Source organism: Thunnus thynnus, chromosome 8, assembly GCF_963924715.1.
Source record: "Thunnus thynnus chromosome 8, fThuThy2.1, whole genome shotgun sequence".
In the NCBI taxonomy this organism is placed as follows: Eukaryota; Metazoa; Chordata; class Actinopteri; order Scombriformes; family Scombridae; genus Thunnus; species Thunnus thynnus.
In genome coordinates, this window is record NC_089524.1 from 30,843,219 (window position 1) to 30,864,278 (window position 21,060).

The 21,060-nt window shown below is 38.0% G+C and overlaps 1 protein-coding gene across 3 annotated transcripts in view; it reads right to left on the reverse strand.

The window, feature by feature from the left end:
* LOC137188328 (inactive N-acetylated-alpha-linked acidic dipeptidase-like protein 2) overlaps positions 1-21,060 on the reverse strand; it is a 581,495-nt gene that overhangs the window by 35,185 nt on the left and 525,250 nt on the right. For all 3 annotated transcript variants that reach the window (XM_067597950.1, XM_067597951.1, XM_067597952.1), the window contains one exon: positions 10,530-10,623. In XM_067597950.1, the coding sequence (XP_067454051.1) occupies positions 10,530-10,623 (94 nt within the window). The remainder of the gene's footprint in view (positions 1-10,529; positions 10,624-21,060) is intronic.

Sequence of the window (21,060 nt, forward strand, 5' to 3'; positions counted from 1 at the left end):
CAGGGTGCAGTGTGTGATGTCTTTGTTATTGCTGTTTTGTTTTGGTCAGTTCAGGAACATGACCAGTTCACACTGGAATCTGATATTGGCCACAATTAAAAAATAATGTGAAAAGTTACACAAAAAAACAGGATATGAGCAATAAATCCAATATGAGCACGAACAGCTGAAATACACCAGGCACAGACGTGACACATCACATAGGCAGGGCGAAGCAGGGTTTTCTACCTGCTACACCAACTCTGTCTTCATTACTGCATGCATATTGAGTTTTGCCAAATGATAATGCAGTTGGTTATGCAGTAGGCTATATTAACTGGTAATGAATTAATTAACTAGTTTTAATTACAAAATCATGGATACACATTGATTTAATTTATTTATTTTAATATGCAATGTAAAAAAAAACCCACGAAGTTGCACTGCTGCATCACACTGCCTCTGGTACAGTGAGGTATTTATTTATTTAGTACAGATTGTACTTGTTTTTACACAGTTCTATGTAGTGTTTACCTGTTGGAGGGACGCGTAGCCGCATGTAGAGAAAAAAAAATAGACCAGCTGCACTGAAATAGAGATGAACTGTGCAATGCCCGCCTGTGCTCGCAGCTTTTGTGGTCAGTATAGCAGCTTCAGCGGGTTATAATGGATGTGCTCTGCTGCAGCCATGCTGTGACAGATGTGTTGCGCTGTTTCCTCACTCCGTGTACTTTGGCCATAAGGCTTACAGTCTAAACGTAGCCTTAGTGTAAAATGTGAGCAACCTGTCATTTTAACTCAGATAAAATAATGATTTTCTTTGCATTCTATAATTGACCATTCACTAAATATTTCTCCTGAACACCAATTGTCCCATAGCTTAGCAACTGTGCTTTAGATTTCTCCATGTACCAAAGTAGTGTCATAGGGTTCAACCCAGAGAGACACTCTCAGGAGTTCGGCGAGTGGTGTCTCAATCGTCTCTCCAAAACCAAAAACACAAAAGTAGAAGTGTAAGGAATGGATTTAAGGAATGGAGTGTTTGTCTGTTCTATGTAAGCAAGCAAAAAAATGTAATGTATATATGTAAAAATGTAAGCAAGTCTTCTACTACTTCAACTAGCATACTAGGGATGTGCAAATGGTGTTTTTTTTACGAATATTTGTGTCATACAAATATTTTTAAATTTATTCATTTTTGGGAAGAAAACTGTTGCGTCTGTCAGCAGGTCTCAACGAGGAGAGTCACATCCACCTGCTACATGACGCACACTTCCTAATTTGGACATCACTCCCATAGTTGGGGGTGTTCACCAGATATAAAGCTGAGCTACTGACGCACGCAAAATGCTCCCAAGGGACTCTCCATAACCTAATGTTCCCCTTCTCCTTTCCACAAAGTTAGGTTGTAAAAAATAAGCAATAAATGAAAAGTGCAAATCAATAATTGCCTTTGAAGTTCTTCCCTACACATTACACACTGTGCTGTCTCTGTGTTATGGGTGTATAAATAGATAGATGTCTGTCTGCAATGAGGTGATGAGTAAAGTCTTAGCTCAGTAGTCACCGCAGTTGTCTATGATCTGGGAGACTCCAGTTCGAGACCTGGCGTGGGGACCTCCTTTGTCACATGGTTTATTCATGAACACTTATTGTAACACTTTAATTTTCTAAAATTAAAAGCATAATAAAAACAAAAACAGGATTTTTAAGCCTCTTTCCACTTTTATCCAAATACAAATATATATAAAAATAATTTTGCTGCATAAACAAATAAAGATACAAATACACATACTGGGCTCTCTGCTCATCCCTACTATCTACAGCAGGGCTGCCCCCCTAAACGTTGCATTTTGTCAGTTGAATCGCTGCCTTCTTTTTTTAGCCATGTCATTATACACAGACTAACACAGGCTGATTGTTTCTATGTTGAGGAGCATTGAAAGTATCATTCAAAGAACACTTTGAAATGGTAATTTTCATTGGTTAAATATTTCCAGAATCAGTGGCTCGTCCACCTTTTTCCCACACTCTATTGTCCTCTTATCACGGTTAAGATTATAAGGTGTTCAAATCCTACTGTCTGTATGTCAACTTGTATCCTGCAACCACTACCATTAACTAACTCACACGCAATTCTAACATACACCAGGAATTATTTATCATGCCTCACTATCTGTTACTGCACTCAAACACACACTCACACATCAAAAAGTATTTATTTCACTCTCCTATTCCTCCTCTTCTTTCTCTCCATCTGGTGCCCTTCTGTATTTTTAACTAGCGGAGATAAAAGCTCTCTCCCACCTGTTTTCTGGTTGAACAGGAGCTGCTTTGCACAAAGCATTTAGAGTAACTGCACGTTTCACAAAGTCAAAATTTATAACTTTAAGACGTTTATAATGCCACCTGGAATTAAATTTAATACCAATTTAATAACCACAATAAAGAGCCCAAAAATCTGTCAGAAGCAGCCTATTTCTGATTACACACAGCTGATGAATGTAGTAAAACTAAATGTAAGCATAAGGAAAATGACACTTGGTGATGAAGTGTAGGGACATGATGTCCAATTGTGTATTATAAAGCAGTTGTAATTAGAATAAAGCCTGCTCCCTAGCAACTTCATTTCTGAAAAGCCAAAAAAGTTGATGCAGTGACACTCAGCTGCCATTTGGTAAAACTGCACAATTCAGGAGATTAATTAATCTTATCTCAATTACAGTATATTCCAACTCTGTGGACTAAATATAACCAAAGAAAACATAATTCTTAGACTGAAATGGTATATAAACATCAAAAACTGAAACACCAGTTTGTCACCTGTGGATCGCAAACCAAGCTAACTCAGTTTTAAAACCAACTAGGATGAGAAGTCTTAAATGAAAAATATAAATCTGAACATTTACAATTCCATGTCATTGTATCTGGGATAAGAATGTCAATGTAATTTTCCTGCATAGCTAGCTACCCTGCTACACCCATGAAAAAGCAGCACAAAATAGTGACAAGCATGGACAATATTGACGCAGCTATACGGGTTGTTGTAAGTCATCTTAAAGAGACTCTTAAACTCTAAAAATTCTTTGATTATCCTGAAAAAATACACATTAGCTGATCCGAGCAGCGGCTACCACAGCTTCCATGTCAACTTGAAGTGACAAAATCAATGTTTCTCATTGACTATTGGCAGCCATTGGGGAACCAGTGGGGTAAACAATTAAGGCAAGTAATATATGAGAATGATATAACACTGATCCTCATACTGTAATCCAGTGACCTAGCTAATCAGACACAAATCTAACAGTATCATACCGCTAATTAATGGAGTACTTCTGCCTTGTCATTTGTGTTTGGCCTAATGATGAGGCCTTTTAGCCTTGATAAAATGACACTCACTTGTATTACTGTACTTCAACCTGGCACTAATGCGCAAAGTTGCCAAGGAGGGGTAGCTTTCATGCCAATAAAGTGCCTTTGAATTAAATTGATAGAGGAGAGAAACTGGGGAACAGACAGACGTACAATGAGGGACAAAGTGATGAAGAAACAGACAGAGGCTACAGGCAGGTAAAATAATCAGTCATCTCTCTCTCGCAGGTCATAATCTGTCCATTAGTCTCAGACGGGGAAGCATAACCACTCAATCTAGGCTTTAATGGGACGGTGCTTACATGCTTAGACAGAGCAGTGAACCTGAGCCACTGAGCGATTGCTTTAGTGGTACAATGAATGAGACTTGAAGTTGGAGCTGCAGTACATGTAATGGAGACCATCTCTATCTCATTTAGTCTCTGATGTTGGTGTGAAAATGACTGACAGATGATAGTATATAGATATAGATAAATGTGCAATTTCGTGTTGTAAATGCACAACTAATGCAGTATAGAGAAACTTATATACTGATTTGATTTGATATTCATAAACCTCACTCTGACAGCTGCTGTACTATTTTTCTTGGTGCATAACAAAACAGTACTTTGTGTGAAGACAGCATGCAGGGTAAATGTATCAAAGTCTTTGTTGTGCATCCCCTTTCAAAGGTCATCTTAATATTCAAGGACAGTCTTTGCATGGTCTGAGACTGTGACTGAATGAGCTGATTTTGGCTCAAAAGAGCTGAGAGGTCGTACAGCATGCTAACTGCTGAATAGTCGGTAATGTAAATTTACACAGGGTTTAGTTCAGACCTTGACTAAAGTGCTGCGTTCATCTTACTATGCAAGTTGCACTTTGGCTGATAAATATGTAAATCAGTTTTTGTAACCCATACACTGAGGACCACTGTCCTCAATTTAAAATGTACCCGTATCTGCAATACATGTCTTATTTAGCTTAAAATGATTTGATATGTCATTCCATTAACCTAAAGGACATCAGCCAGCTCTTGCCTTGGTGGTGCCTCTAAAAATATACAGTACCCCAAATTTCAATACAGGAATACTGTACTTCAAATATCTACATAGCTTATAGCAACCCAAACTCATTAGAGTGTGTATACCCAAATATGCTTTCAAGGGCAGATTAAATTATTGTATATTAATATTGATATTTTAGAAGACATTTACATCTGTTCAGTTAAGGCTACAATAAGTTGTAGCATCTATATCACATTCCCATTATGACATACATTTATATGTCTGTTGACTATACATATACTGTATATATTCTTTATCTAATGAAAGAAATGGTTTGCACTCAGTGATTTGGGTACATTTAAATGCTTTATGTCATTACTGTAAATACCATTAAGAAATCAACAGTCTGCAGAATATACTCACAGCATCCAGAGGAAATGGGATTTGTTTAATGTAAAAAATGTTCTGAGATCTTTAGTTCAACTTGCAGTAATTGCTTTTTTTGGCCAATTCTGGGCAGAGAAACCAGCTGTGAACACGACACTGAGATACTATCCTCTTATAAAGTTGATGTGCGGAACATGTAAGCAAAGAGTTTCCTAATTACAGAGCGATGTTAACATTCATCTGGACTCTTGTTACTGGTCACCTGACCTGTGCAAGTCCAAAATTTCTTTGGACTTTCCTTTTAGCTCCCTCTCAACTCTCTCAACTTTCTCAACTCCTGTGAGAAATATCTGGCCCTTTAGCTGCTAAATGATCCTACAGAGCCCCTTAAGTCCCAAAAGGTGATAATTTTTTATTTTGTGCAAACAAGTTATTATCTTGTGAGAACAAGTTATTATTATAATTACAAGATGAAAAATGATCATTTTTCGGGGCTATAGGGGCTCCGTAGGATCATTTAGTGGCTAAGGAGCCAGATATTCCATTATACAGTAAAATATTTGATTTTTACAAGTTATGGATCTTGTGCGCACAAGATTATTTATGATAAAATCATATGCGTCTCTAACATACAGCCTGCCAGCTTCAGATGCACACAGCCACCATGAAGGAAGAAAGAAAAGGCTGTTATTTCATTAATAATTTATTAACATTTAGAACAGACTTTAATTGTTTTCATTAATGACTAAAGTACAACTGCAGACCTGATGACTCAGGACATATGAATCACTAACCCTTTATTAATGGCTTATAATCATTTATACCTGCAGACCTGGTGACCATGTGAAACGTTTAATCCTTTTTTAATGATTCATAATCATTAATGTTTTGAAATGGTCAGCCTGGCTTGGCTCTAAAAATCCAGATGGTCTACTTGGTCATTTGTTCTGGGACATACACAAAGCCTATCCAGTGTGAATGCAGGCTCAGCATTTTGCAGCCTGTTCAAAAATTCTTTATAATTGTTGTTGTGGTAATGCTGGACCAGAACTGTAACAGATGTTTTATGTTATCCTACTGAAACATTCAGTGTGTTATTTTGCCTTTTTGTCTTAGCTTCACCCAAAAGAAGATTTAGTAATAAGTTCTTGGAGGCTGTAAATACTGAATAATTGCTTGATAGTCACATTCACTGATTAGTCATCAGATGATTATTATATTAATATTATCACATGAATATGAATCATTGATAAAGAATTGAATGTTTCATACACATCGATTTATAGTAAATTATATTGTTTGCAAAAATAATAGTGGTGTACAATGAGTTTATCACAGCTTTTTCACTAAAAACATCTGCCTCCTGCTGTACAGTCACAGTACAATTGTGCACCATAAAACCAAAACAATTAGCTGAAAGAGTTGGGCATTATTCTCTGTGGGTTCTTCACTCTGACACCTTTCACATTACACACTGATAAATGCAGCTGCTATACTACAGATGATCTCACTGTATGAACTCTGAGCAACAGTTCATCAGTGTGAGGCTGGTCAGTTACTGATACATTCCAAAGATGAATTACATTAATGACACCCCACCTACTGACCTCTGTGCAATGTGTATGTACACTGTTCCCATTAAGACCAGTGCAACCAGGACTCCTTTGCTAGAATAATACATAATTTGTGTAGGTTTGTAGTACTCTAATTAAACAACTTCATGAGGGATAGGTATGATGTAAGCACAACATACTCTAAAACAATAAAGGCCTTCAAGCTAAACTAGACTAGGCCACAAAGTTAACCAATAATACAGGACCTGCTTTAGCTGATATTGTGCTTTAGTCACATAAATTCCCTAACAAATTTGCAGTTAATTAAATTTCCAAAGCCAACTGACATGCAGTGAACCATTGTGTTGTTGTGGCCCTGGGGCAGTTACCTACTTTGCACAGCTGGTAATCCAGCCTTGGTTTTTGTGATTTCAGAGGTGTGAGTGAGCGTCTCTGCCAAAAAGTCATAAAGTTGCTTGCTGTGCTTCACAGTTGGTCTGTGTGAAGGTAATGTATTGACAACATGGGGGATGCTTCTGCTTCTGAAATCTGCACAAATCGCTGCATTGTATGCATGTATTTGTATATTATATTTATATATTCGCTTTCCCCTGGGCATTGTGAGGTATTTCTAAATATTAGTTATCATACAGATAGAATTCTGTAAGAGTTACAGATTACGTTTTCTACACCAACACTAGTTTGCATAGACCAGAATGCAATGCAATGAGTTCTGAATATTAGCCGAGAACACTACAGCAGGAGAAAGAGGGAAAACAAGGAGAGAGGAGAGAGAGGGCAAGAAAATGAAAGAAAAAAGAAATAAAGAGTTATAACAAAAGCACAACTGAAGAGATGTGAGGCATTCAAGGCTGGCTGTGAAGGTCCAAGGTTACAAGAAAGAGGAACACATGATTTGAATTTTACAAATGCAGGAATGAAGGTCACTGTGCTGTGGAATCACGAGGCATGAGAGGAGAGATTGATATGTTCAACTAAACAGATGAACCAACACTAACTCATTATTATGGGGGAAAAAGTCTAGGGAAAATGCTTTGTGTGTGTGCGTATGTGTGCATGCAAAAGCTTTTTACAAAGGTATTTTTTCTATATCTGAATATCTGACAGTTATGTGCACTCTTATGATGTGAGTGTTCATGTTTGTTGGAGTGTGTATAGGGACTGATGCTCAAGCTGACTGGCTGGACAGTGGAGATGAATTATGCCTCTCCAACAGCAGCCACCGAAAACACACACCCACACACACACATATCAGACCATGGTCACTTTTGGGGACATTACACAGACTTACATTAATTTCCTGGAAACCTACCCTAACCCTTACCATAACCATTGACCCAAAAATCAGCTTTTTCTTTATTGGGGACATGGCTTTTGTCCCCATTTGGACAAGCTGTACCCAATTAACTGGTCCTAAGTCTGAAATTTGTCCCCAAAAGTAGCCTATGACAGACCACACACACACACACTGTGCTGTACATAGTGCAGTGTTCTGTGGAGAATCCAATATTTCTGTTGCTTGCTGCATTGTGCAGAATCAAAACCCCGCAAAATCTCACAAAATCACACACACAAAAAAATCATCCTTCCATATGCTTTGTATACAACTGCATCACAGAGAAAAATGTCACTGCAGGTCTAAACAAAGCATCCAGGAATGATGCTCTGCTGTGAAGCCATTTTGTGGACATACTGAGTTTGACACACTGACAAAAAAAAACATTTTTTCCATACACAATCATTGTGTAGCAGAGGCTGTAAAACAAAACCCCAAAATGATTCTTTGTATTATCAGAATTTGATCCATTATGTCTGAAAACATTTGGAAAGTCTAGAAGTGCCAAATGAGTAAATTATTCTCATTCTCATTTATGTGTGTGGTGAGCAAGCAGGAAGTCAGCTCGCTTGGCCTGTGGAAGTTTCGGACGTGCTCTCAACTGGCAAGAGGTTGTGATATGTAGCACAACAAGCTAGTGAAGCACAGTTAGTGGAATGGCACATGTGCAGTGGCCTCTACACTGAACTACTCTCTGGAGACAGAAAATGTGATCGCTGTTATTAGTCTTTGGAGTTTCTAAATAAACTACCATGCCCAAACTCTTATTGGAGAAAGAAAATGTCACCCAGTGCAATGGTGTGACTCATTGATGTTTTTAATAGTTTTTGGACAACAATGATGGTCTACAGCACAGAAGAATATATACATCATACTTGTTATTAAGAGTGTTGTTGGTTTGTCGGTTTGGCTCTGCACAATATGCAAAGTATAGAAAACTGCCAGCCATATCCTTTAAAGGAAAGCTACAGTTATTTATATTTTTTATTAGCTCCAGCCCTTCAATTGTACCAGCCTGGGTAATTGCTGAGATCTGGGAATGCGGCAACATGCTAAAAATAGGTCCTACTGGGCAAGAAACACAGTTTTCGATGCAACGAGGGACTCTTGGTAAGATAATGGAGGCGTTCACTTTCTAATTTATATCCAGTGGTGGACAAAGAACATTTACTCAAGTACTGTACTCAAGCACAATTTTAAGGTACTTGTACTTTACTTGCATATTTCCATTGCATGTTACTTGATACCACAACTGCACTACATTTCAGAGGGAATCATTGTACTTTTTACTCCACTACATTTATTCGACAGATTTATTTACTATTAACTAGGTACTTTTCATGTTAAAGTTTTATATGGACATGTGATACGTTTACAAATGATACAGCATTGTTACAGATGACACCAGCTGTTTACAACCTTTTAGCCTTGTGAGCTCTTGTATAAAAGCAGTATACAGTTGTGTCTCCTTGTCCGCTCCATTAACATACATGAGGGGAGCAAAATATTAGGAACACTTTTCAATATAATGCATCCCAGTACACCACCACCACCACCACCCACTATGACCTCAATAATAAGCATAAAGTAGAATTATCACCTTTCTGACTCTGTCAACAAAAACCTAAAGTGTATGAGCTTAGTAAAAGTAGAATTCATGGCAGAGCTGTTGTATTGGATTGCATTACATTGCACAGGTGTACCTAATGAAGAGGCTGGTTAGTGTAATCACTATTTAGTTCATATAGCAAACATATAGCAGATATGAAGCAACATCAGCAATCATTTGTAGTTTGTTTCTGGCCACCTGGAGAATACAAGTCCAATATTCACTCTCCTTTTAGCTCTGTTTTGGTCTCCAACTCCTGAGAAAAATATCTGGCTCTTTAGCAGCTAAATGCTCCACAATGTTCACCAGCTGATTGCTAAATTTATCTGTTTACTGTTTGGTGCCAGGCAGGTAGTGTGTAGTGGGTTTGTTCAGATCTTTTTAGCTGGAAACAACTTCCATAGACCTGAGGGCCATTACTCAGTTAGATGATGATTCTCTGTGGGTTCATCATTAAGAGTGACACTTTTCACATTACAGCAAGTAAATGTTTTCCATTGTTAAAAAGACCACTATTTTAGTTTGCTTTTTGCCTATGGCACAAATTCTCCTGTCAGAGTTGAGCTCAAGAAAAATACTTTGCTGCTATGAGTGAATCCACTGATCTTAAAGGTATGGTTTGCAGGATTCTCCTAAAAAACAATGTATAGACTTATACAAAAGTAACCCCTCTCAATCATCACCTACTAGAAGTGTGTGGCAGTGTATTTATCTGCCAAGACTCTGCCGTCTGCCTGTATTTTCTTATTTTCTTATTATTTTGCAGAGCAGAGAGGCCACAGCAGACAGGATGAAGCTCTGCATTCACACAATGCAATGCAATGCTGCACCTTCCTGCTGAGCTGTGTGGAGGTGTGAGCGTGTTTATTTGTGCTTTAGAATGTAACCACAGCGAAACAATCAGAAAATAATGTTTTATTTATCCAATTCATGGCTTTGTTCTCGCCAGTGCTGCTCACTCTCTCTTCATTTACTCTCTAGCTCGCTCAACCACCACTGCTCTCTCTCTCTCTCTCTGAGCCGAGGAGGAGGGGCAACTTTGAATGTTGTGTGTTTACAAACACCAACCAACAAATCCTGCACAGTATACCTTTAACCATTCCATCCAAAGAAGTGACTTAATTTCAATGTTTGCTGTCATAAATGCGGGTGTGTACAGGCTCTTAAGGCCATATACCAACCCATCTACTGTGACAACCACTGACTGCACCCACACCATCAGCCCCCTATAACACTGTGCATTATCCTCACTATTATTACTACCATTATACCATCATCAGTGTTACCTTTAAGCTTGTTTTGTACATCCAGGGCAATGTCCAGTGGGTAGAATGGCAGCACAGGATCATTGACCAGGCGGAGAATGGCTTCTGCTGTCATCTGTACAAACACAGCCAAAAGAGATTTGAATGAAGTTAGTTGTTATTTTCTTTTTTCCACTACAGCATTCATGTATCATGTCATTCCAACATAAGCATAGAACAGAAAGTTTGATTAATTAGCATGTTGTGAACTACACCTGTGTAATATATTACTAATACTACTATTAGTAACTAGTATCTTGAAAGTATGTATAGCAGCCCTGGATTCATAGAGGTGGGTGTCACTTTTGTTTCATCTCTTTTCTCTTGTTCTTTGTTTTGAGTAGGTAATTTTAGGTTGATTAAGTTTGTCCCATTTTGTTTGTTACTTTGTTGGTATCCCACCTGGAAGCCAAAAGGCCCTAAACAACTGTGTGAAATAAATACTTAAAGGGCTGTGATTCCTTGTTGCTGGTGGTTGTTGGGAGATGGGAAAATGAAGAGGTGAGTCTCATTTTCATGTTGTGCTATGGTTTCCCCGGTGGGCCAGGCTGTAATGATGAGACACGGGTCTAGGTAAGATTTTGACATTTAAGTTTAAGATGAAACCAACTTATCAACCTGTCACCAGAGCGACAGCGCCGTAAATCTAAGTTTATACTTAAAAGATAACTGCATGAAAGTTCATTCTACACCTTAGAAATAGTAGTTTGATAAAAGGATCTTGACTCAAGCTTTATTTCAAACTTTTTGGCTAAAGTCAAGGCAGCTGAGCAAACTTCAGTTGAATGAACATTTTGGAAAAGTAAGTAGACCAAGTGTAGATTATATTGTCAAACTAAAAGATAACATCGAATAACTGCCTGAATGATGAATTTAAACTTTCACTTTTGTACTTAAACCCTTATTTTGCTAAATAGTTTTTGTTTTGTATTATTGTACTGCTGCATGTTTTTTGAATGGTAGTTTTTGTGATACTCTTAGATATACCTTCCCTTTGCCTTTATTGCTCTTATCGCTGCTTCAGTCTGCTTTTAATTAATCTTTTTCTGAATGTCTTGATTTTATAAATTTTGCACAACAGTTTTGTAAATATTTTGTCATCAGCCTTAACACAATTTTATGTTTTCCTCCTACATTTTTGTTTGAGGTTTGCAAGCGCTCCAATTTGGTTTCACCAAACTCTTTTAACTGGATAGACTTGCCGCCTGATGAATGTCATCTGTTCATGAGGAGGTACACATTTGTGAGATTTCATCAGCACAATCAACACCCCTAAAATAGCTATGTAAGGCTTTGTGTTTCATTCACACAAATGTTCCAAAAGAGTAAAAAAGCAGAATTTCACACAGACATTAATTACTGCTTTTGGAAATCAGCAGACAAAAACTTAGCAGTCAATAAAACGCCATCAGAGCCGCGCTGCACTGTGACAGAAATAAAGAGGGAAATACAGTCTGACATAAAGTTAGTTGCAAACAAATGTCTTCCTATAGCAACGCAGTCCATGAGTAATATAGGAGGCAGTCAGTGGGGATTTGACAGTTGTAGAGATTTGATGACAGAATATTATAGCCTACAGTAGGTGATGTTATACTGTTATATATTATATCTGGTGATACTGGACAGACACCTGCAGAAAGACCCTGAGGCAGCTCTTTCCAACAACTACTACAATAAAAATCCTAAAATCTAAACATGGTGATGAGAATATTATTTTTTTAAGGTTTGTCTTTGTTATATATTTAATTCTAGTTCATTTCTGTATCATATTTAAACTCCAAATTTGTTCAGATGAAGGCATTATAATTGGAGGTCTCCTGTGGAGAAAGACTGACTATCTGTTCACAGCAGATCTGGACCACCCGTAAATTTCATTTGTACAAGAATTGGTGAACGCCACAAGTCATCTTAAATTACTGGTACGAGCCATTTAAGAACAAATCTGTTCATGCGAGTGGTTCTTGCCTGAGGCCCAGTCAGTTAATAGTCAATTATATAACAGTGGCAGTGCTATATAGATACAAAAATGTATTTATTGTTGCTCTTAATGTTTTTCTCATCCATGTTCTTTCATTGCCCTTCTCTGCAAGTTGGTTGTTTTTCTTCCTCAGGGATCTGGTGCTTTGTTGTGCACACTTTGAATTGCTCCTCAGTTTTTTTTTTTTCTTCAATGGCTCTTCTCCTTCAAGGATGTAACCTATATTCAGTAGCAATATGGATTGACAGCAATTTTAAAAATAAATGTGTACCACAAGAACGATGACAAAAGACATCATGTCCAGTTTTATGCCTGCAGTTTCGAACACTTTTCAGTGATGTGCCCTTGGATTTTGATTGAATTGCTGCATCTTCCTAAGTACCAATCTGTCAAATCATGTTGTGTCTTGTCCTCCTCGCCGTTGCAGGTCTGAGATCTGCTTTTCCACTGTATACCTTTGTGGTCCAGATTGTAAAGTGAAAATCTGAGACTCCATATAACCTTTTGAATTTTTTACTGATAAGACAACAGCTGTCATGTGAAAGAAAAAATAAGTAATTTAGGACACCTTTGGCTGCAGTGTGAGCAAACATTTATGGAGATCCCTGCTTGTTCTGGTAGCCCATACTGAGAAGCACAAATCACTGAAAGTGTCTGTCTGGCTCTGTTCTCACAGTGAAGTGTCTGTCATCTTGATGCAAACAGTGCGACTGACTCAGCCACTGTCTCTACAGGTGGAGGACTTAGGAATGGATTTGTATTGGGGTATAACATCAGTGCAGCTCACCTTGCTAACCAACTACTCTGTATAAAACCACAGCCGGGATTATTGACATATCGATCCTCTTATCCCACACCTAGACTGTATCATTTTCACAGGAAATACACATCTCGTTGCATTGCAACACAATTTTTATCTTCTTCATCTTCTTTTCTGTCTGGCCTGTCTGTCTGCTGTGGTTGTTGCTATGGTTACAGAGTCACAAGCATTAGCTGATGTTTTTATGGCTGCTTTGTGAGCACTTCTTTGGTCAAAACTGACCTCTGTTTTTCACAAATGATTTATTTTTTTGTAACTATGTGGTTCAAACTCAGAAGGTTTGCACAGCTTTTGTACAAAAATGCTTTCAGTTTGCACAGTTTTAAAGATTATGAACTGTCACCTGAAAACTCAAGCCTGGGTTGTTGAACCATTGGACATTAAAGAGGACCTATTGTGGTCATTTGAGCACAAAATTTTTATTTTTGGACTCTACTAGAGTGGCTCTGCATGATTCACAGTTCAAAAAACTCCTTATTTATCGTATACTGGCCCTTTATGCAGCCCCTCAGTGTACACAGTTTCTCTTACACTCCGTTTTAGCTCCTGTCTCTTCAAGGTTCCCCTCCCGATGAGCCCGCTCTGTTCTGATTGGCCAGTTTTACGTATCAGAGTTGTGTTACTTTACTGTCAATGCAAACCAAACTTTTCCTGCTTTACTGCTTCAAATTAAAAGCTTTTAAATGACTAACTAATGGGAGACTTTTATTGTGAAGAATTTACAGGCAGTCAAAACGTGTTCCTCACTGAATTAGCGGAGCTTCGTTAGCAGCGCAAAATACAGGTCAAAACAACATAACATGGAGCTATTTGGAGCTATTTGTTCAGCGGATCAGTTAGAAATGATGCAGGGAGGAAGAGTACAAGCAGAAACAGCCACAGTGAGATGTTTTATGAGGAGCTGCAGACAACCGGCTAATCTCCAACAGGTAAACTACTTATTTTACTTTGCTGTGCTGTGTAATGGAGTTGTGGCTTGGCGTAACTACTGCCGGAGAGGAGCAGTGAACTTGCGTGCTGTGTACGTAGCAAATGTCCATATAAAGAAATCTGTCACAAACTGACGTCAGCTCGGCCTGAAAGTAGAAAAAACCGCTGGAACCTTGTTGGAAAAGTGTTTAAAGCGGTCTGAAGCCAGGGCTTTCTGCAGGGATTACTGCTACATACGTTTATCTTCTTATTTGACACATTGGCCACTTTTAACATGAACATCTGACATTGTGACATTATATATATGTCTGAAAATAAGGAAAAGCATAATACATCCCCTTTAATAAATCCTTTTGGATAATGGAAAATACCATGTAGTTAATTTATTCATTTTATTAAATTACTTACAGTATTACTGTTACAGACAAACAGTGATTTATAAGGTATACACAGACATTTTCCAGGGATCTGGTATTTAACTAATCTTTCCCATTGTAGTGTAATGTTATATTGATTGTTAAAAAAATATTATAATTATTGTTTTTATTATTATGTTCAATCTCAGCTTCAACTTACTCAGCATGTGAGTTAAACCAGATTCTCTGGTATGTGTGTGTGCGACTGATGCTGAAAGTAACAGACATTAATACTAACATTGAACAAAGAAGAGTGTAGACAAGAATGCTGTATGTTATGTAGTCAGTAGTTTGCAATTTTATGCACTTATATCGACTATATCGTATAGTCGATATCAGAAAGCTTTGCTTGATTTTCATACTCTCTATTTTTGAATTACAGGAAAGACACACATTTGTGTAATTTAAAAGGATTTTTCTTTGATTATCATTTCATATTTATTGTAATAAAAGTGTCCAAAAAGCACTGAAACCAAAACAAGAGCTGACAGGTTTACTCAAAATACACAAAATACTCACAGCATAATCATTTGCTCAAGTACAAGGATGACAGTATGAATATGTGTTATTAAAACCATTTTATCTTAGAAAATGTCTTACTGAAATGTCAGACCCTAAAACATTTTAGAGGTAAAGTAACTGAAATGATTAATTATTTTTTTTATTGTAATAATCTGTGTATAGAATATATGACTCTCACAAACCACAACCCGCCCCAAGGAACTGGTCTGGGGACTTATATGGCTCTGCTACACATCTCATAGGAAGCTCATCTCATGTGTGTAGCTCTCTTCGGCAAACCGAAACCAACTCCAGGGACTTGATTGGTTCTCCTAGACTCTCAAAACAAAGCTCCAAGGACTCCCACATCTCTCTGACTAAAGCAAGAGTTGACAACAGCAACATTGAGACCCCTCTTGGAGCTCTCACAGATGGTATTATCCATTGTGACTATTCTTTATTTTTGCACGTATTTTGCATTTTAAACATGTGTTCCATGTTGAAGTCCAGATGTGGTCCTGTTTTGCTTTCCAGAACTCCAAACCAGAGGTGGACTGTAAGACACCAGTGAGATCAGATCACAACTGGCCCAGAAAACGCTCGCTATCTGGGTTTTGACTGTACTTATTTGTTTAAAATTGTAATTATAAAGAAGAGGAAATGCATATTTTATTTATTTTTTTGCAGAGATAGCATCATATGGAGTGCTGAAGATAAAGGACAACTCTGATGCTGTGAGTTCTGGCAGTTTGGACATTTACCATCACTATAACTAGACCCATGAAAAGAGGCAGCTGACAGTACGTAACATATAATGCAGGATGAACAAAACACTGAATGTGGAGGAGCTTGATTACAACTTTGCAGGTGTTGAACAAAAAGAAACTCTAAGGGCAACAAGAAACTCAAAAAGTGAAACTAGTTAACCTAGCCTGCTAGCTCTCCAGTAACACGTCTCCTAGCAACACCACCTATTAGATGTCAGTGAACTGTTGCCACAGGAAATTCCCACTCAGAGACTCGAGCCTTTCACACTGTTTCGACAAATAAGCCCAAAAATGGAAAAATATGTAAATAGTTGCAGAGTCATTATAATGTACCCAAGAAGTGAGAGGAATTCAAATTTCAGTTGGATTTTAAATTTGTGTCTTATGTCTGATGTTTTATTTTGAAGAAAAAAACATGTTAATGCCTTTTATACATAATATAAGGAATACTGAATTATTTTCGTGTATGAAAAGTGCGATACAAATAAACTTGCCTTTCCTGAACAGTAAGGCCTTTTGCTCCATAGCTCACGGACAGGAGAGAAAGTAAAGGTCAGAATACAATGCAGCTATCTGTGTGTGTGTTCTAGCTGACCTGCTTCATTTCTGGCCAGTGAGCCTCAAGTCTGTCTCCAGTTGAATGGACTCTCGGATGATAACCTCAGTACCCAGTTCATCCACATCACACACACGAATACACACACACGCACACACACACACTCTCCAGGCCCTCACAGGTTGAATGTGATGGAGGTCAGTCTGGCAGAGACTGGAGTGAGAGTGAAGGGCAGACTGCCATCAACCTCACTACAGGGGAAACAGCCACGGCACTCACTCACGCCTCTTACATTCACAGAAGCAAGTTGCAGCTTGTAAACATCAATATATCATTTTCAGATAAATGTCAATAAGTGTAATATCTTGGTGTAATTACTGTGAAAAATGAAGCCAGGTGGAGATGACAGAGGGCTTCTACCTCACACCAGTAGCACTCCTGTCTGTCTTGTGATCAAAAATGTTCACTTTTGCTTTACTGAGGAAAAACATATTTAAGATTATTTTTCTATCTGCTTTTGACTGCTTCCACTCTAATTTCATAACCAGGTCCTCTAAAGCTTTACAGTAACTGTTACTTTGCCATAAATCAATTTCCTTTTGTGAAGTAAAATGTACTCAGTAAATAAGAAGGCAATAAATGTAAAATACAGTGTGAAGGCAGATGGGATCTTCTAGTTGTTACTTTTACCATGGAGTGTGTTGTGTTTTTTTCTATTAGAGAGAAATCTAAATGATATTTGCTGGAAAGTTAGGCTGTGGGCCAAGGAACTAGTCATTAAATTCAGGATCCAATAACGCCAATATGTTCCCACTTTATCTTTTGGCTTGTAGCTGCTAAACCATGACAAAACAAATCTTTTCATGCATGTATTAAGAGAGCTGGATGGCCACTTTGCCAATTTGTCCTGGTGGTCACTCGTGATACTGCAAAAAGAAAAATTCTCCACATTCATCAACATCATGCGTCATATGGCTCTTCTAGACTTTTCAAATGTTACTGGACTGAAATGATGAAATTCTGATAATAAAACAAGTCATTTTGAGTTTTGATGCTCAGAAAAATATATTCACCGTTTTACAGGAAAATTGCGGGAAAAATACTGTTTGGACCAGTGTGCGTCATGTGACGGACTCAGATGTAATTACACAGTTTGGCCACTATGTCAAATTGGCCTCACAGCCTGGTACTGTTTCTGGGGGCTTGTGCACAGCATGGCTGCATATACATAGCGCTTTTATTATTAGTGTTTTACAATTTACCACTCATTAACCTATTCACACACCCTCAAACACTGCAAGCTATCATGCAAGGTGCTGCCTGACCACTGGGAGCCATGTGGGGGTTCAGAATCTTGCCCAAGGATACCTCGAAATGAGGACAGGAAGAGTCAAGGATTGAAACCACCAACCCTGTGATTAGTGGACCCACTCTACCTCCTGAGCCACGGCTGTGTTGAAGATTGGATTTACTCCAATCATTGGACTTTCTACAAAATATGAGTTTTAAAGCATGGACCTGTCAGAGTTAAGAAATTTAAAGATGTGCCAAAACTGGAAATCAGATAAACTGTAGGCCTATTACACCTCCTCATTTCTCTGCTTATGTGATATCTGGCATCTTACTTAATCTCTCTAAGCAGCTGTCCCTACATAACACTGCTTTGCTAGAATTTTGAAAATGGCCTACAGTGTACAGATCTGTTCTGCACCTCTCTGCGCTGTTGTCACTACCACTGAAATCAATCTGGCAGGGGGAAAGATTAGAGCATTGATTTGAGGCCGGTGAGTAATACTACTGCAGAAAGCATACATCAAAAGCCTGTAATGTGGTGGGACAGAAAAGGCCGTTGATTTCTTATTTATGGCCTTATTTCTGGATCATCTCTTTCCGAGGCAGAGGCGAAAGAGAGAGAGAGAGAGTGAGAGAGGCAATGAGAGAGAAGAGGGAGAGATGCTGAGAGATAATGATGGAGGAAGAAAGGCAGAAAAGAGGCTGTGACATAACAGAAAGTTAAAGACAATCCTAACTAGAGAGAGATGACAGTTGGAGTGGACTGTCAACCCTGACTGTCAGTTTATTCTGTTTTTTTATTTTATTTTATCTGTTTCTCTTTATTTTATTTATATTTGTTGTACATAGTATTTAGATTTGACTAAGAAATGTCTTTCTTTACGCTGTCTTTCTGTTGCACTGAGCATGTTGATGGCACAAGAATTTCCTTCGGGATTTAAAAAGTTCTGTCTTATCTTAGAACAAACTAGTCTAAGGATCTCTTGTCATCATCTCTCTCATGTTTCCTCTTTTCTCCCCATCTTCTTCTGTCATGACCTTCCCTCCCCTCATCCTCACCTGACCTTTTAGATTATAATAAAATCTGTACTGAGTGACATCTCAGGGAAGAAACACCGTTCAGTCTCACAGAAAGGCTCTGACATAACAGGAAAAAAATGATTTATTTATTATGTTTTACATATTTATTACACATATATTCACCTGGCCAAGAGAGCTTATTGACTGGCCCTTGGTCAAACATCAAGACCAAGGGTGACGCCCAAGCTGTACACACACAGCTGCAGAGAGCTGTACAGACACAGAATACGTCTTTTATTGATATATTTGTGTTTCCTGTTCACTCTACAACAGTTCTATATTAAAAACAATTAATTACTTAGTAGATACAGTAAAAGGCTTTCAGTATGTTCAAGCAGAAAGACAATTATCATTCCATGCAGGTCACAGCAGGTCTGCAGTTCAAGCGAGCTGAATTTAAACTACTTTTCTTCTTCTCTGTTTTCCCCAATAGGGAATCTTGAAATGGCTGCAATTTATAGGCTAGTGCCTAGTCAAGTCAATTTTCATTTATATAGCTCAATATCACAAATTTGCCTCAGGGTGTTTTATAATCTGTACAGAATCCATCCTTAGACCCTTTATTAAAATAGGGAAAAACTCACACAAAAAAGCTTTTAATGGGGAAAAAAATGGAAGAAACCTCAGGAAGAGCAAGAGTCGTATTCCTTTGAAAACATAATTATTTGGGTCAATGGCAGAGATCTTTAAACAGTTCAAATAAACAACGCTAAGTGATGTTGCACATTGTAGAAACACAGTTATAGAAGAACAATACGATATGGGAAACTGGCACAAGTATGACTAAGTGTTCAAATAATCAATTTAATATCATAAACTCCCAAAGGTTGCAAGGATTTGTGTTGTGGAACCAATTTTGAACACTAGTGATGAACCTATATACCATATATCAGAAAAGAAAGATATCAAAGTCCATAATGAAAAAAAAGGTGCAAGGGCCTGGTCAAACCAGAAAGTGACACAGCATCCTTGTGAAATGATGTTACAAGTGTGGTGATGTAGGGAATAGCCTACTCCCAGTGCCAGTTTGGGGAATACTGTAGCTGGCAAGCTAATGGCGAAAATGCTAGTAGGCAGGGAAAATGCTAGCGCTATAGCTTTTTGAGTTTCTTCCTATTTTTTTCTGTAGTGAGCCATTTACTCACCTGTTATGCCACCTGACATTTTATTCTCAGAATTGTATGTAATTTAATTCAACACACAGATATTGAAGAAGGGGGGGAAAGAGTTCCGCAAGCTAGCTAACCTGATAACTGTCAGTTTACAAACTTGTTAGCTCGATAGCTTATGGGACGAGTTCACACAATTTATTCAAAAGACATACCACCAACACCTTTTTCATAACTGTCTTCATAAACCCATGTGTGTTTTGTTAAGTGGAGTACTATCAAAATAACTGGATGGTGACACACAGCTAATTAGCAGCGATAGCTTCCTCCGTTTTGGACTATTTGTTCCTTTCAAGGTCAGCACTGTCAAGACAGCTTTCTATTGGTCAATAATGCCAATTTGTGTGTGAAAGTTTAACTTGATGCAAAAGATTTGTGAGGCTGTACCTCGCCTCTGCAAGCAAATCAACTTGTCCCAGAAATTCCATTGACATTAGTCGATTACCTAATTTTCACCATTTTAAATGCTGGTGTGACCAAGCCTTTGCATTTAGGGTGGCAAAGTCTTCACATGTAGAGGATCCAATGTTCTTATTGTATCTGCAAAAGATTGTTAAAATGAGCCCTGATAAGTGAAGAGTTCCTACATTTCTATCTTTCCTACCTTGAGACATTGTGAAGGACTGAACTGTTAACGTATGTTAAGGTAAATGCAGTTATGAGTACAAAAAAAGCAGATATAGGATGAACTTTAAGAGGGAATGAATTTGACTAAGAGGAGCTTTGTTTTCTTTATCAACATACCGATGAAAAACACAAATCCATCAAATACCAGACTTAAGCCTGAAATCCTGATTTCAGCGTTTTTCTCTGCTCTCTTGCAAAATAAACAGGATACACATCTGAAATGTCACTTTAACATTTGTCGGGGACGAACATGTTCTTACATACATTTTTAATATGTTGACATTATAAAAAATCAGCCACTCAGTTGACCTTTGCCCAAATGATCTTTGTGTTTCAATATGTGCTGTTGGTGCCAGTTCCTCTCTGTTCATTTTTT